Below are 15,740 nucleotides of genomic sequence, written 5' to 3'. Positions count from 1 at the left end.
ACAACTTCCCACTACTGTCCTTGACCGGCCCCAATCTTACTCTCGTCATTCTTTTATTCCTGACATACCTATAGAAAGCTTTAGGGTTTTCCTTGATCCTACCTGCTAAAGACTTCTCATGTCCCTTCCTGGCTCTTCTTAGTTCTCTCTTTAGGTCCTTCCTGTTTAACATGTAACTCTCAAGCGCCCTAACTGAGCCTTCACGCCTCATCTCTACATAAGCCTCCTTCTTCCTCTTGACAAGAGATTCAACTTCTTTAGTAAACCACGGTTCCCTCGCTCGACCACTTCCTCCCTGCCTGACAGGTACATACTTCTCAAGGACACGCAGTAGCTGTTCCTTGAACAAGCTCCACATTTCAATTGTGCCCAGCCCCTGCAGTTTCCTTCTCCATCCTATGCATCCTAAATCTTGCCTCATCGCCTCATAATTGCCTTTCCCCCAGCTATAACTCTTGCCCTGCGTTATATACCGATCCCTTTCCATCGCTAAAGTATCGCTAAAGCACATCTCTAACTTTGCCCAGTTTTGACAGTGGCTCAGTGATTAGCACTGTTGCCTCACAGCACCAGGGACCCAGGTTTGATTCCAGCCTCGGGCGACTGTCTGAGCGGAGTTTGCACATTGTCCCTGTATCTGTATGGGTTTGCTCTGGTTTCTTCCCACAGTTCATAGATGTGCAGGTCAGGTGGATTGGCTATGCTAAATTGTCCATTATGTCTAAGATAGTAAATGCAGAGATAGGGTAGGGGTTGGGTCTGGGTGGGATGCTCTTTGGAGTGTCAGTGTGGACTTAATGGGCTGAATGGCCTGCTTCCACACTGTACAGATTCTATGACTTTCTCATTTTCTGAGCTGGGGAGGTGGGTTAAGGGAGCTTTGTGTCATTTCTTATTACAAAGCACATAGTTGATGTTTCTTGATTTGATTTACATCAGTTTAATGCTGCAACTCATTAAACTTTGCTCAGGAACTCCTCCCAAACCTGTCACTTCCACTAACGTAGAATAACAAGGAAATACCATCACTTCCAAGTTCCCATGAAAGTCACATATGTGATTCCAACTTGGGCGTACATTACCAATTCATTCACTAATACTCTGTAAACATCCTGGAATTCCACCCCACACAGAATAGTGACAGCACACTCTCCCAACCCTGGCCCTGATCTTCATTTGAAAAGTATGCTTTATACATAAAAAAAAATCTTTGTATATATACAGTGCAGTTCAGTTCATATAAATGCAGTTCGGTTCTTACAGTAGCATATCAAGGAAACAAAAAAAATTGGACTTTGACTCCATCCAAACAAACCAAAAACATCTTTTACACATACATTCTATATTTACTTGCATTCGAGGCACTAGCGGGGTCTGAAAACTGAATGGACTGAATAACTTCCGTGGAAAACTACAGAGTGTGTAATGGTTCAGGAAGAAGGTTCATCATCTCTACAAAGTGAACTAAGGATGGAAAATAATTGTTGGCCTTGCAAGTAGTGCCCACACACTTACAAATTGTGCTGACTTATTTTGGTCACAGTACCCTTGACTATCAGAGAATTTAATGTCTTCAACACCCCAGTGTTTTACAGCTAATGACCTGTGTTTTGAAGTCACTATTATAATGGAACCAAGCGTCTGCAAACAGCAGTAAAATAATATCAGAGATAGTAGGAACTGCAGATGCTGGAAAATCTGAGACAACAAGGTGCAGAGCTGGATGAACACAGCAGGCCAAGCAGCATCATAGGAGCAGTAAGGCTGACGTTTCAGGCCTAGACCCTTCTTCAGAAATGGGGGAGGGGAAGGGGGTTCTGAAATAAATAGGGAGAGAGGGGGAGGCGGATAGAAGATGGATAGAGGAGAAGATAGGTGGAGAGGAAACAGACAGGTCAAAGTGGCGGGGATGGAGCCAGTAAAGGTGAGTGTAGGTGGGGAGGTAGGGAGGAGATAGGTCAGTCCAGGGAGGACGGACAGGTCAAGGGGGCGGGATGAGGTTAGTAGGTAGGAAATGGGGGTGTGGCTTGAGGTGGGAGGAGGGGATAGTTGGGAGGAAGAACAGGTTAGGGAGGCGAGGACGAGCTGGGCTGATTTTGGGATGCGGTAGGGGGAGGGAAGATTTTGAAGCTTGTGAAATCCACATTGATACCATTGGGCTGCAGGGTTCCCAAGCGGAATATGAGTTGCTGTTCCTGCAACCTTCGGGTGGCATCGTTGTGGCACTGCAGGAGGCCCAGGATGGACATGTCGTCTGAGGAATGGGAGGGGGAGTTGAAATGGTTCGCGACTGGGAGGTGCAGTTGTTTACTGCGAACCGAGCATAGGTGTTCTGCAAAGCGGTCCCAAAGCATCCGCTTGGTTTCCCCGACATAGAGGAGGCCGCAACGGGTGCAGCGGATGCAGTATACCACATTAGCAGATGTGCAGGTGAACATCTGCTTGATGTGGAAAGTCTTCTTGGGGCCTGGGATGGGGGTGAGGGAGGAGGTATGGGGGCAGGTGTAGCACTTCCTGCGGTTGCAGGGAAAAGTGCCGGGTGTGGTGGGGCTGGAGGGGAGTGTGGAACGGACCAGGGAGTCACGGAGAGAGTGGTCCCTCCGGAAAGCAGATAAGTCTCCCCACCTACACTCACCTTTACTGGCTCCATCCCTGCCTCTTTGATCTGTCTGTTTCCTCTCCACCTATCTTCTCCTCTATCCATCTTCTATCCACCTCCCCCCTCTCTCTATTTATTTCAGAACCCCCTTCCCCTCCCCCATTTCTGATAAAGGGTCTAGACCCGAAACGGCAGCCTCACTGTTCCTATGATGCTGCTTGGCCTGCTGTGTTCATCCAGCAGTAAAATAATGACCAGGCAGCCTATCTTCTCCTTTCCTGGAAGGTTGAATAATAGATATTGTGCCAGGACATCCCTGTTCTTCTTCTCAATAATATTGCTCTGAATTGATTTGACATGTTTTAGTGCTGGAGTCACCAAGACTCCTGGATGTCTCACAGTTTCACCCTTAATGATTTCATTATCAGTAATGATGTATTGCATTCTTTATATGTTCACAAAAGACAGAATTCCATTGGAAGAGTAGAGGTGGAATATTAGTGTCAAAGAAAGCTGTGCAATTGCTAAACTTAAATCAAACCTAACTTGCTGCAGGGCAAACTCAACTTGTAATTACTGCCTAGGTATGAATCAGATTGTGATTAAAGGAGTTGCTGACAGCAATGGCGTGTCTTTCGGTATCTCCAGTTCTTGGAGTTCAATAGCTGGTGGACCATGTAAAACTGCAGAAGACTCATTCTCTTCTAAAATAATTCTATTTTCCAGGAAAAAGAATCTGAGAAAGGAATCCACCAGCCCACCTACAAGATCTTATATCGGTGACTGAAATAGAATTGAAAAAGCTAAGGGAGGGAAGCAGGGGCATTGGAAATGTTAATCAATCAATTGGGGAATCAGAAATGTGAGAGCGATAGGAGTTGGGATTAGAAGCCTGAGAGAGGGGAGTGAGGGATTTATCAGTGTTAGAAATGCAAGTCTCTTTAAGAATCAATCAGAAGAGCTGACTGAGAACAAGTAATAAAAACAAAGTTGCTGGAAAAGGTCAGCAGGTCTGGCAGCATCTGTGAAGGAGAAAACAGAGTTAATGTTTCGGGTCCGGTGGCCCTTCCTCAGAACTCAGAACTTGAGAACAAGTAATGCTTTATGGACTGTGTTAAGAGCTGGGTTCATGGCAACATGGGGTTGGAGTGCATTTTCTCCCCCTCCAATATTATTTTCATTTAATTCCCTCCCTTGTCTTCCTCCATTTTTTGTTTATTGTTATTGTTAGATTCCACCTGGTCGGCAGTATTAGTTATTCAGTTAGTTACTTTAATGGGTGATTTACTGGTGCGGTTTTTAAAATAAACTTAAAAAAAGAGCTGCCTGTAGTGCATTGTTAGCATCCCTACCTCCTCTACCACCCCTACCACCCGATCCAGAGATATGTTAGATCAGATTGATTAAAAGTATCTAAAAAAATACAGAGCTGCATTCTTTGTTCACAGCTATCATTGTTTTATGTCAAGGTACTCCTTTGCTGGTACTCCCTTGGTTTTTGCTTGGAGCACCATTGCTTTCTGTTTTACTCTCTCATCCTCCAGTGACCCCCTTTGTCAATAACAATAAAAAAAAGCTGGGTTCTTTCCCGATGGAGACTTGGTTTCCAGACAGGGAAAGGGTCAAGAAGGAAAAGGTGGAAACTGTCGTACAATAAAACTTATAAATTCCTGAAAGTCATTTGCATAATTCAACATATGAGTATTGGTCTTTTCAACAGGATTTGGTGTTTTCAAGGATATAGAGTGAATTCAAGAATGTCAGAAAGGGGTGTAAGAGATCAGGAGGTTAACACAGGGATGTGTGGAAACAAATGCCTGAGAGGGTAAATGAGAAAATGAGAGACTCAAAGGGGGAAGCTGGAAACTGGGAGATTCAACAAGAGAATTATCATTTGGGATCATGAGGCCAAGTGATCTGGAGCCAGGAAGAGCTGAACAGCGTTGGAGAGGGAAGGGAGTAAAGCCAGAATCGGAGTGAGTTGAATGAGACAGACTACCATTATGACTCACACAGTGATAAGTCCACCACATTCATCTCTTGGATGATCTTTTGCTTTAAAAGATACATTTTCCCCTTTTTTATGGCCAGCTGAAATCAAAGAACAAAGAACAGTACAGCATAGGAACAGGCCTTTTGGCCCACCTTCGCCAGTACATGACACCTTCCTAAAGTAAAAGATTTTTGCCTCCATGCAGTGTGTATCTCACTATTCCCTGCCTACTCATGTATCTGACAAAACTCTTAAATTTTGCGATTGCATCTACTTTTATCACCTACACTGGCAGCAAATCCCAGGCACTTACCACACTCCATGTAAAAAAAACTTGCCTCTCACATCTCCTTTAAACTTTTAATTCCCCCTTTTACATTCAATCTATGTCCCCCGGTAATTGACATTTCTATCCTGGGTAAAAGATTCTCACCATCCATTTTAACCATGCCTCTCAAAATTTTGTAAACTTCTACCAGCTTCCGAATTTCAAGTGAAAATAACCAAGTTTGTCCAATCTCTCCTCATAGCTAATACCTTCCGAACCAGGCAACATCCTGGTAATGTTTTTCTGTACTTTCTACAAAGCCTCCACATCCATTCAGAAGTGTGGCAACCAGAACTGTTTGCAATTTCTGTAGAAGGGTCTCCACCCGAAACATCAGCTTTCCTGCTCCTCTGATGCTGCTTGGCCTGCGGTGTTCATCCAGCTCTACACCTTGTTATCTGCAATATTCCAAATGTGGCCTAAGTAAAGTTCTATACAACTGCAACATGACTTACCAATATTTATACTATATGCTCCAACTGGTGAAGGCAAGCATGCCATACACCATTTGACCACCTTATCTACTTGTATTGCCACTTTCAGGCAACTGTGAACCTGTACACTTAGATCCATCTGTATGTTAATACTTCTAAGGGTTCTGCCATTCATTTACTGTATACTTCCCTCCTATATTAGACTTTCCCAATTCCATCACCTTGCATTTGTCCAGATTAAATTCCATCTGTCATTTCTCCATCCAGGCTTCTGGCCTCTCTGTGTGCTGCTGTATCCTCTGACAATCCTGCTCACTAACCGCAGCTCCTCCAATCTTTGTGTCTTCTGCAAGCTTGCTAATCCGACCACCTACATTCTCCTCCAAATAATTTGTATATATTACAAACATCTGGCATCCCAGCACTGATCCCTGCAGAACACTACTGGTCACAGATCTCCAGTCAGAAAAACACCTTTCCACCACTACTTTCTGTCTTCTTCTTTTATTCATTCACAGATGAGGATGCTGCTGGCCAAGCCAGCATTTATTACCCATCCCTAATTGCCCAGAAGGCAGTTAAGAGTCAACCACAGTGTCTGGAGTCACATGTAAGCCAGACCAGATAAGGATGTGAGCTTCCCTCCCTAAAGCACATTCATGAACCAGATGGCTTCTTCTGACAATTGACAATGGATTCATGGTCATCATTACAGTCTTAATTCCAGATTTTTGCTGGTTTCAAACTTCACTGTTGCAGGATTTGAACCCAGGCGCACAGAACATTTCCTACATCTCTGGATTAACAATCTAATGGTAATACCACAAGGCCATCACCACCTGTATCCATCTTACCACCTCACCACGGATCCCCTGTGACTTCACCTTCTTATCAGTCTTCCTAAAGGGATCTTGTCAAAGGCCTTGCTAAAGTCCAGTTCAATGTGGTTTTTCAAAAAATCAGGCAACATAACGAAAGCATTCTACAGACAATCAAGTACCTTTTTTTGGAAATGTAATCTCTGTGATAATACAGGAAATATGGCACCCAATTTGTATGTAACAATTTCCCAGAAACAGCAATTAGATAGCGATCAGGTAAACTGTTTAGGTGTTATTGCTGGAAGGATAACTTTTGGCCAGAGCATCAGAGAGAATCTGTCTAGTCCTCTGAAAAATTGTGCTGTTAAATGTTTTAAACTCACCTCAGAGAACAGGTGGTTTAAAACTCTTGGTTGGGAGACTTAAACGAGGCAACAATATTTAAGGATATGAGGGCCCCCTTTTAATACTGAGATGAGGAGAAATGACTTTTCTCAGAGGGTCAATGGAGTGTGAATTCCCTTCCCTAGAGGATAGTGGAGACTGGGTCTTTAAATTTACTCAAGGCTGAGTTAAATAGTTTTTGATAGACAAGTGAGTCATGGCTACTGAACGTGGACAAGAAAGTGCAGCGAGATCACAACGGGATCAGCCATGACCTTATTGAATGATGGAGCAGGTTTGAAAGGCTGAATGACTTACTCCTGTTCCTATGTTTGGTTCTTACGTGTGTCCATGTGTTAGCCTTGATGACGATCAATTATGTTTAATTAACTTATAAGAAGACAGGAAAATGTGGGCTGGTTTCCAGTAAATTAGTAACAAGACAACTTGAACAACATCTTTCACAGTATCTAAACAACAAATGGGATTGCCATTCCTTTCTTCATCCCCAAGTGATATAGGGAAATGGCCAAAGGTCACAGTCTCCATTTCACTCTGATAAGGGAACCTCATGAATGTAACAAAAATGCTCCCATATCTCTCATAAATAAAGCTGTAGCTCAGTGAGTCTGTACCTTGAGGACGAAATCTGATGTGGTATTGAAGGAATGCTGCATTGTAAATAGGGCAGTCTTTTGGCTGAGTTATTAGCCTGAGGACCCCATCTTCCCTCTTGGTGACCAGAAATGATCACACAGCATTGCTCAAAGAAGAACAAGGGACACCAGCCCAATTTTAAACTTTTCAAACTCATTTTCAAATCATCCTTGGTCACAAACCTCTCTACCTTTGCCATCTCCTCCAGCCCACATTCCTCTGAGATCTTTTCCAATTCTGGCCTCTTGCTTATCTCTAACTTTTAACTCTTTTCCCATTGGCAGCTGTGCCTTCAGTCACCAAAATCCTGAGCTCTGGAATAAGAGTGAGGTGATGGCCTAGTAGTATTATCACTGGACTGTTAGCCCAGAGACCCTGATAATGTTCTGCTGACCCAGATTTGAATCCCGCCATGGCAGATGGTGCAATTTGAATTCAATAAATATCTGGAATTAATGAGTCTAATGATGACCATGAGTTCATTGTCGATTGTCAGGAAAAACCCATCTGGTTCACTAATATCCTTTAGGGAACGAAATAGCTATCCATACCTGGTCTGGCCCAGATGTGACTCCAAACCCACAGCAATGTGTTTGACTCTTACCTGCCCTTTGGGTAATTAGGGATGGGCAATAAATATTGCCTGGCTAGCAATGCCCTCATCCTGTGAATGAATAAACCAAAAAAAAAGAATTTCCTCCGTACTCACCATCCAACCTCACTACCTCCTGTTTTAACACAATCTTTAAAACCTACCGCTGTGACCAAATGTTTGATCATCTGTCCTAGTAGGTGGTTTGGTTGAAAATTTAGTTTGATAAAGCTCCAGTGAATAATTTTAAGATGTTTTATCAAATTAAAGGTGCAAATAAATGGAAATTGTTGTTGGTGTCCTGGCCAATATTTATCCTTCAACAAACATCAATTTAAAGTCCACCCTCAGGCAACTTTCTGTGTTGAGTTTGCACATTCTCCCCGTGTCTGCGTGGGTTTCCTCCAGGTGCCCCGGATTCCTCCCACAGTCCAAAAATGTGCAGGTTAGGCGAATTGGCCATGCTAAATTGCCCATAGTGTTCAGGGATGTGTAGCTTAGTGGGGCTATAGTGGGATGCTCCAAGGGTTGGTATGGACTTGTTGGGCTGAAGGGCCTGTTTCCACACTGTAGTGAATCTATGAAAAATAGATGATCTGGTCATTAACGCATTGCCATTTGTGGGAACATGAAATGGCCACCACATTCACTGCACTTCAAAGTCAATACACTTCATTGGTTGCAAAGCGCTTGGACATTCTGAGGTCCTGAAGGGTGCCACAGAAATGCAAAATTTTGGTTTCATAGGACAACAGGACAAGGGTGAGGCATCCACGAATTACATTGATGAGAAATCTTACCGCCTGGGGTGCATTGATAACGCCGAGTCCATAACCAAATTGTAGTGAGCCAAGCACTGCTGCAATGACAGACAGAAATAGCAATCCTGTCAGTTCCTGAAAGAAGATGGTGAAAAACCACAAGTTAGAGACAACCCAGAGACCCAGATAATGTTCTGCTGACCCAGATTTGAATCCTGCCATGGCAGATGGTGCAATTTAAATTCAATAAATATCTGGAATTAATGAGTCTAATGATGACCATGAATCCATTGTCGATTGTCAGGAAAAACCCATCTGGTTCACTAATGTCCTTTAGGGAAGGAAATTGCTGTCCATACCTGGTCTAGCCCAGATGTGACTGCAGACCTGCAGCAATGTGTTTGACTCTTAACTGCCCTCTGGGTAATTAGGGATGGGCAATAAATGCTGCCTGACTAGCGCTGAGAATCAGTCATCAACAGCATGATTACCAAAAGCACTTTTACAGGACGGTAGGGTAGGCAAAGGAGACAATGGAACAGGAGGTGAGGAATGAGGGAAAGGAATGGGAGGGAAGATGAGGAATGAGGAAAGAGAGTGGGTAGAGGTGAAGAAATGAGCAGTAGGGCGGGAGGAGAGGGAGAGAATGAGGAGGCGGGGAGACAGAATGGAAGCAAAGCTAAGGGAAGAGGGGAGGGACTGAGAACAGAGAGAAGGAAAAGAAGGAAGGAATGGGAGGGAAGGACTGGGTGGAGAGTTTGGCAGGTAAGGGGAAGAACTGAGGGGTGGGAACTGGAGAGGATGGGTGTATGAGGGGAAGGATTAAAAGCAAAGCTGAAGAATGAGGCGATGAACTGGGAGCAGATAGAAGGAATGAGGGAAGGGATGGGAGGGGAAGACTGAAGGGAGAGAATTGGAGAGAAGGAAACACTGAAGGGAGGGAATTAGAAACAAGGGGAGGACTAAAGGTAGGAATGGAATGGAAGGTATGGACTAAAGGGAAGGAAGCTTCAAGTTGTCTTCCAAATACTTGCTGACTCACGATTTTGTAGTTTCACCAGCCTTGGCTGCTACAGATCAAACAAACTGAAATATTCCAGGTATGGATCAAATCAACTGTTTCCTTCTTGCTTTTGTCGATTGACAGAATCTACCTTGCAGTCATTTTAACATTTAAAAGGCACAATGCGATCAGCCGGGCAATGGAACACGTGCAATGTCACCAACAATGTCTCTCAATGTTAACTGTGCTGTATTCACTGATCCCACGTTCACGATGTTAAAGTTATATTTCTCAGGCTGAATGGTGACACGTCATCACCACAGGGCCAAGGGAGAAAGGTGAACTTCCCCACCTACCCACAAATCCCTCCCTACCCTCCAAAGACTGCCCACTGACCTCTGCAGTAGACATTAACATTTCCTAGCCCCACTGCCCACCAATACGATCCATCCAGGTAAAGATCCGGGACAGGCAATACTTCTGATACCTTTACCCTATGGTCAAGGAGTGGACATGGTGGACATTGTCAGCACTTTTGGTATGGGAGAAACAGAAAATCAGAGGAACATTTAAGGCGGCTCAGTGGCTCACTGGTTAGCACTCCTGCTTCACAGCGCCAGAGGCTCGGGTTCAATTCTTCCCCCCCAACCACGAGCGACTGTCTGTGTGGAGTTTGCACGTTCTCCCTGTGTCTGTGTGGGTTTCTTCCGGGTGCTCCGGTTTCCTCCCACAGTCCAAAGATCTGCAGGCTAGGTGGATTGGCCATGCTAAATTGCCCCGTAGTGTTCAGGGATGTGTAGATGATGTGGGGTTATGGGTTATGGGGAATGGGTCTGAGGGTCGCTATGGACTTGTTGGGCTGAAGAGCCTGTTTCCACACTGTAAGAGATTCTATGGATTTGTGAAAAGTAAACTTTCAAACTTGGTCAGCTGGTTGCGGACAACTCACAAAGGAATTAGAAAATGCCAATAAACAATTTAGATATCCAATGACGCCTTTGTACTGTCAATAAATACTGACACATATGCTAGACAGCAAGGTGCAGGGCTGGATGAACACAGCAGGCCAAGCAGCATCATAGGAGCAGAGAGGTTGACGTTTCGGGCCTAGACCCTTCATCAGAAAAGGGGGAGGGGAAGGGAGTTCTGAAATAAATAGGGAGAGAGTGGGAGGCGGATAGAAGAGGGATAGAGGAGAGGATAGGTGGAGAGGAAACAAACAGGTCGAAGAGGCGGGGATGGAGCCAGTAAAGGTGAGTGTAGGTAGGGAGTTAGGAAGGGGATAGGTCAGTCCAGGGAGGACGGACAGTTCAAGGGGGCGGGATGAGGTTGGTCGGTAGGAGATGGAGGTGCGGCTTGAGGTGGGAGGAGGGGATAGGTGGGAGGAATAACAGGTTTGGGAGGCAGGGACGAGCTGGACTGGTTTTAGGATGCGGGAGGGGAGATTTTGAAACTTGTGAAATCCACATTGATACCATTGGGCTGCAGGGTTCCCAAGCGGAATATGAGTTGCTGTTCCTGCAACCTTCGGGTGGCATCGTTGTGGCACTGCAGGAGGCCCAGGATGGACATGTTGTCTGAGGAATGGGAGGGGGAGTTGAAATGGTTCGCGACTGGGAGGTGCAGTTGTTTATTGCGAACCGAGCGTAGGTGTTCTGCAAAGCGGTCCCCGATCCTCCGCTTGGTTTCCCCGATGTAGAGGGAGCCACACCGGGTACAGCGGATGCAGTATACCACATTGGCAGATGTGCAGGTGAACATCTGCTTGATGTGGAAAGTCTTCTGGGGCCTGGGATGGGGGTGAGGGAGGAGGTATGGGGGCAGGTGTAGCACTTCCTGCGGTTGCAGGGAAAAGTGCCGGGTGTGGTGGAGCTGGAGGGGAGTGTGGAGCGGACAAGGGAGTCACGGAGAGAGTTGTCCCTCCGGAAAGCAGATAAGGGTGGGGAGGGAAAGATGTCTTTGGTGGTGGGGTCGGATTGCAGATGGCGAAAATGTCGGAGGATGATGCGTTGGATCCGGAGGTTGGTGGGGTGGTACGTGAGGACGAGGGGGATTCTTTTTTGGTTCTTATTGCGTGGACGGGGTGTGAGGGATGAGGTGCGGGAGATGTGGGAGACACGGTTGAGGGCGTTCTCGACCACCGAGGAGGGGAAGTTACGGTCCTTGAAAAACGAGGACAACTGGGATGTACGGGAGTGGAATGCCTCATCCTGGGAGCAGATGCGGCGGAGGCGAAGGAATTGGGAATAGGGGATGGCATTTTTGCAGGAAGGTGGGTGGGAGGAGGAGTATTCTAGGTAGCTGTGGGAGTCGGTGGGCTTGAAATGAATATCGGTTTCTAGGTGGTTGCCCGATATGGAGACAGAGAGGTCCAGGAAGGGGAGAGAGGTGTTAGAGATGGTCCAGGTAAACTTAAGGTTGGGGTGGAAGGTGTTGGTGAAGTGGATGAACTGTTCAAGCTCCTCGTGGGAGCACGAGGCGGTGCCCATACAGTCATCAATGTAACGGAGGAAGAGGTGGGGTTTAGGGCCGGTGTAGGTACGGAAGAGGGATTGTTCCACGTAACCTACAAAGAGGCTAGAGATCCCCTGTAAATGTTGACACTAGCCCCAGGATCCCCAGTAAATGCTGATTTATTCCCCGGAGGCTCCTGGCAAATACTGACACATTCCCCAGGTAGCCCCTGTAAAAAAATTACCTTAGCTCTGCGATTCTCTGTAAATACTGATACATTCCCCAAAGATCCCTTGAAAATATTGACATACGGCCCGGACACCCCTAAAAGTACTGTCACACGCCCCCTGAACCACGGACACAAATGTCAGAAATTTATAAATACTGACACACACCCCTTATAAATACTGACACTCTCAGTGATCGTGTTTGTTTGATTTTTTTTTAACATACAACCGAGTTGACCGTGTTTCTGAGTTTCTTGCACTGCCAGGAATAGGTTAATATTTACTGCTGATCCCAGTTACCTGCATCGATATTTATAGGTGATCCCCAAGAACAACAACTGAAAATTATACAGCCGAATAGAAATCATTCCAAATCTCCCTTGATAATCATCAAAATGAGCAAAAATCGTTTGACTGAACGTAACTGGCAACATTCTGGACTGGGAATCTATAATTATTGAAATTCAGTTAGATTAATGCAATCCTCTTTCTTGTAAATACTCCCCACTCGAGAGTTTTTGTTGTTTTAACTGGCATATTTTTCTGCATTTCCTGCTCTTGTGGACAACACTTTCAATCCCCCTTGGCTCCGAATCAGAATGTCTTGTTGCAATCCCATTCCAGGGATTTGAACACATAACAAAGTGGACACAAGTATCATATTCAGGGAATGTTGCACTGTTGAAGAGTCAGTACTGAGCGAGCACTGCACTGTCACAGTGTTACCACTGATAGAGAACTGATCTGTACGAAAGTCGGTATTGAGGGAGCGCTGCACTGTAAGACGGATAGTACTGAGGGAGAACCGCCGGATGGTCAGTGCTGAAGGAAAGCTGCACTGTCGGAGGGTCAGTACTGAGGGAGCACTGCACTGTCGGAGGGTCAGTACTGAGGATGTGTTGCACTGTAGAAGAGTCTTTTTGGGTTTGGACATGGGGCCCCGTTTGATTTCTGATGTGGAACTAAAGTCATCTCAGCCGCATTCTATCCTGAATAAAAACCGAAAGAACTGTGGATGCTGTAAATCAGAAATTGCTGGAAAAGCTCAGCCGGTCTGGCAGCATGTGTGGAGTCACTGGACTCGAGACGTTAACTCTGATTTCGCGGGAGCTTTTGCAGCAATTTCTGTTTCTGATTCATTCTGTCCTTAGTCAATCACGCTTCTGTTTGTGGGAGCTTGCTGTGCACAAACTTGCTGCCAAGTTTCTTTCGTTCCAACAATTACGTTCCAGCCCTTGAAGAAAATACTCGATTAGCTTGGTGATTTGGGACGTGAAAGGCACTATCGAAATTCCGGGTTATTTCACAACAGGTGGAAGGCTGTGAGCCGAAAGAGGTGTGTGTGTGTGTAAGAATCGGGGAGAACTTCCTGATAAGACTGAGTACAGCTCAGTTCCTAGGGTTCCCCTGAGGAATGAGCCAGGTCCCGCATGTTCTCAGGAGCAGGTTACAATAAACGCACTGGTGTCCCGGGCCCGGTACCGATGGTACAGTCTCTCACTGTCTCTTACCTTCCCCGATCGCCCGTCCGTGCTGCTCTCCCCCATCCCCGATGCTGAATCCCGAGAGATAAAACTCGGGATGAACGAGAAGATGATTCTGCCACCCGGATCCTCCCTATTTATCTGACGTCCACTTTCACATCTTAAAGGGGCAGTTCCATGGGGAGCAGGCTCTCATCAACCGAGCGACTGATTCGTGCGGAGATAGTAGGAACTGCCGATGCTGGAGAATCTGAGATAACAAGGTGTAGAGCTGGATGAACACAGCAGGCCAAGCAGCATCAGAGGAGCAGGAAAGCCTTGAAGGGTCTAGGTCCGAAACGTCAGCCTTCCTGCTCTTCGAATGCTGCTTGGCCTGCTGTGTTATCCAGCTCTACACCTTGTTATGACTGATTCGTGCGTGTGTGTTGTGTGTGTTTGTGCGTGTGTTCGTGTCAGCCAGCCTATGGGAGGCGGGACTGGGGAGCTGTTAGTCAGTGAGAGTTTGAGTGAGGATCTGAGATGTCTATCTGAGTGTGCCAACGTGCACCTATGACCAGCTGGTGCGAGTCAGCAGCAGAGGTGCCAAGGAGGAGGAAATGTTCCGTGCTTAAACGGTTATGATCCATTTAGCGGAGTTCAGGCAGATTTGTGGTAAAGTTAGGAATGACAACCACAGAGTGCATGTGGTGCAGTGTATAATAATGGGAGGAATAGGGGAGCGGACAATAAAGAGAATTGGGGCAGGGGTAATGTGGGAAGTAGAGGGGGTGATATGGCAGTGGGGGTGTAATGAGGCATATGAGTGAGTGGGTATTGAGAGAAATAGGGGAGTGGGGCCATGGGTAATGAAGGTAGTGGGACAGTGAGTAATTAGAAGAGGCGGCCCAGAGTAGCTGCTTCGTAACTTGTATATTCTTATAATAGAATCCTTACAGTGTAGAAGCTGGCCATTCAGCCCATCGAGTCCACAACTACACTCCCAAGAGCATCCCACACGGATCCACCCCATTCCTGCAGATCCCATGGGCAATTTAGCATGGCCAATCCACCTAACCTGCACATCTTTAGACTGTGGGAGGAAATTACAGCACTCGGAGGAAACTCATGCAGACATGGGGACAATGTGCAGACTCCACATAGATAGTCACCCGAGGATGTAATCAAAACCAGCTTCCTGGCGTTGTGAGGCAGTAGTGCTAACCACTGAGGCACCATGCCAATTTTTTGGTTAAAAGCAACAGCTAACAGCAACTGATGAGGGAAAATAAATTAGCTTTCTTCAGGTTTTGTGGTTTTCACTGCAGAGACAAAAATACCAACTCCTATCTTTCTGTAGGTACTGAGGCATCTGGTTATCTTTTTCACAGCCAAACTGTTCATCCATGTGGCAGACAACTGCAGCGTTGTTGGTGGGTAGGCCTTATTATCAACACTAGTTGGCATATTACAGACCAATCAGCCAGTTGTTGCTGACCAAATCTGTCTTCGTACACAGCCTCAGGCTCCAGTTCATCTGTAGTAACTGCTCCCAGTGCTTGAACAAACAGCAGTGTAAATAGCACTAAGAGTGTCAATAACCTGCTTTCAAAATGTCATTCATTCCTTCCATAATCCATTTAAAAAAAATAGTCCTCTTGCCACTTCAGTCCACAATTAAAAACACAGAAAAATTGAAAGGTATAGCCTTCACATATGTCTACCCTTATAAGATGAAAATTATAAAATATATGATACGCAAACAATAACACATAAGACTTACAATCATTTATCCTTTTACCTGCTTCTAAAATCTTAGCATTCCATAAGCCTTTAACTTATTCCAGTATTTTAGACTCAAGACCATATGTTCACAGTTACAATGACTGTTTCAGCAATATGAATAATTGTTATATTAAATGGTTGAAGCAAAAAACTCCAACTATTCTTGCATTTCAAGTCCTAACCTTTTCAATTAATTCTCAGTGGGTTATGGGTTATGATCAATTTAGTGTTTCCTTATTATT

General features: G+C 45.5%; 1 protein-coding gene across 2 annotated transcripts in view; it reads right to left on the bottom strand.

The window, feature by feature from the left end:
* The window catches only part of slc2a2 (solute carrier family 2 member 2), a 48,532-nt gene extending 34,498 nt beyond the window's left edge, over nt 1-14,034 (bottom strand). For both annotated transcript variants that reach the window (XM_048604775.1, XM_048604773.1), the window contains exons 1-2: nt 13,765-14,034; nt 8,609-8,704 (exon numbers count right to left, since the gene is read on the bottom strand). In XM_048604775.1, coding sequence (XP_048460732.1) covers nt 8,609-8,704; nt 13,765-13,800 — 132 coding nt within the window. In that variant the 5' untranslated portion in view covers nt 13,801-14,034. The remainder of the gene's footprint in view (nt 1-8,608; nt 8,705-13,764) is intronic.
* Between the last annotated feature and the right edge of the window lie 1,706 nt (nt 14,035-15,740).

Source organism: Rhincodon typus, chromosome 13, assembly GCF_021869965.1.
Source record: "Rhincodon typus isolate 14 chromosome 13, sRhiTyp1.1, whole genome shotgun sequence".
NCBI classification, from domain to species: domain Eukaryota; kingdom Metazoa; phylum Chordata; class Chondrichthyes; order Orectolobiformes; family Rhincodontidae; genus Rhincodon; species Rhincodon typus.
The sequence above is the reverse complement of the archived record's forward strand: the minus strand, read 5'-3'. Positions and strand labels throughout refer to the sequence as shown.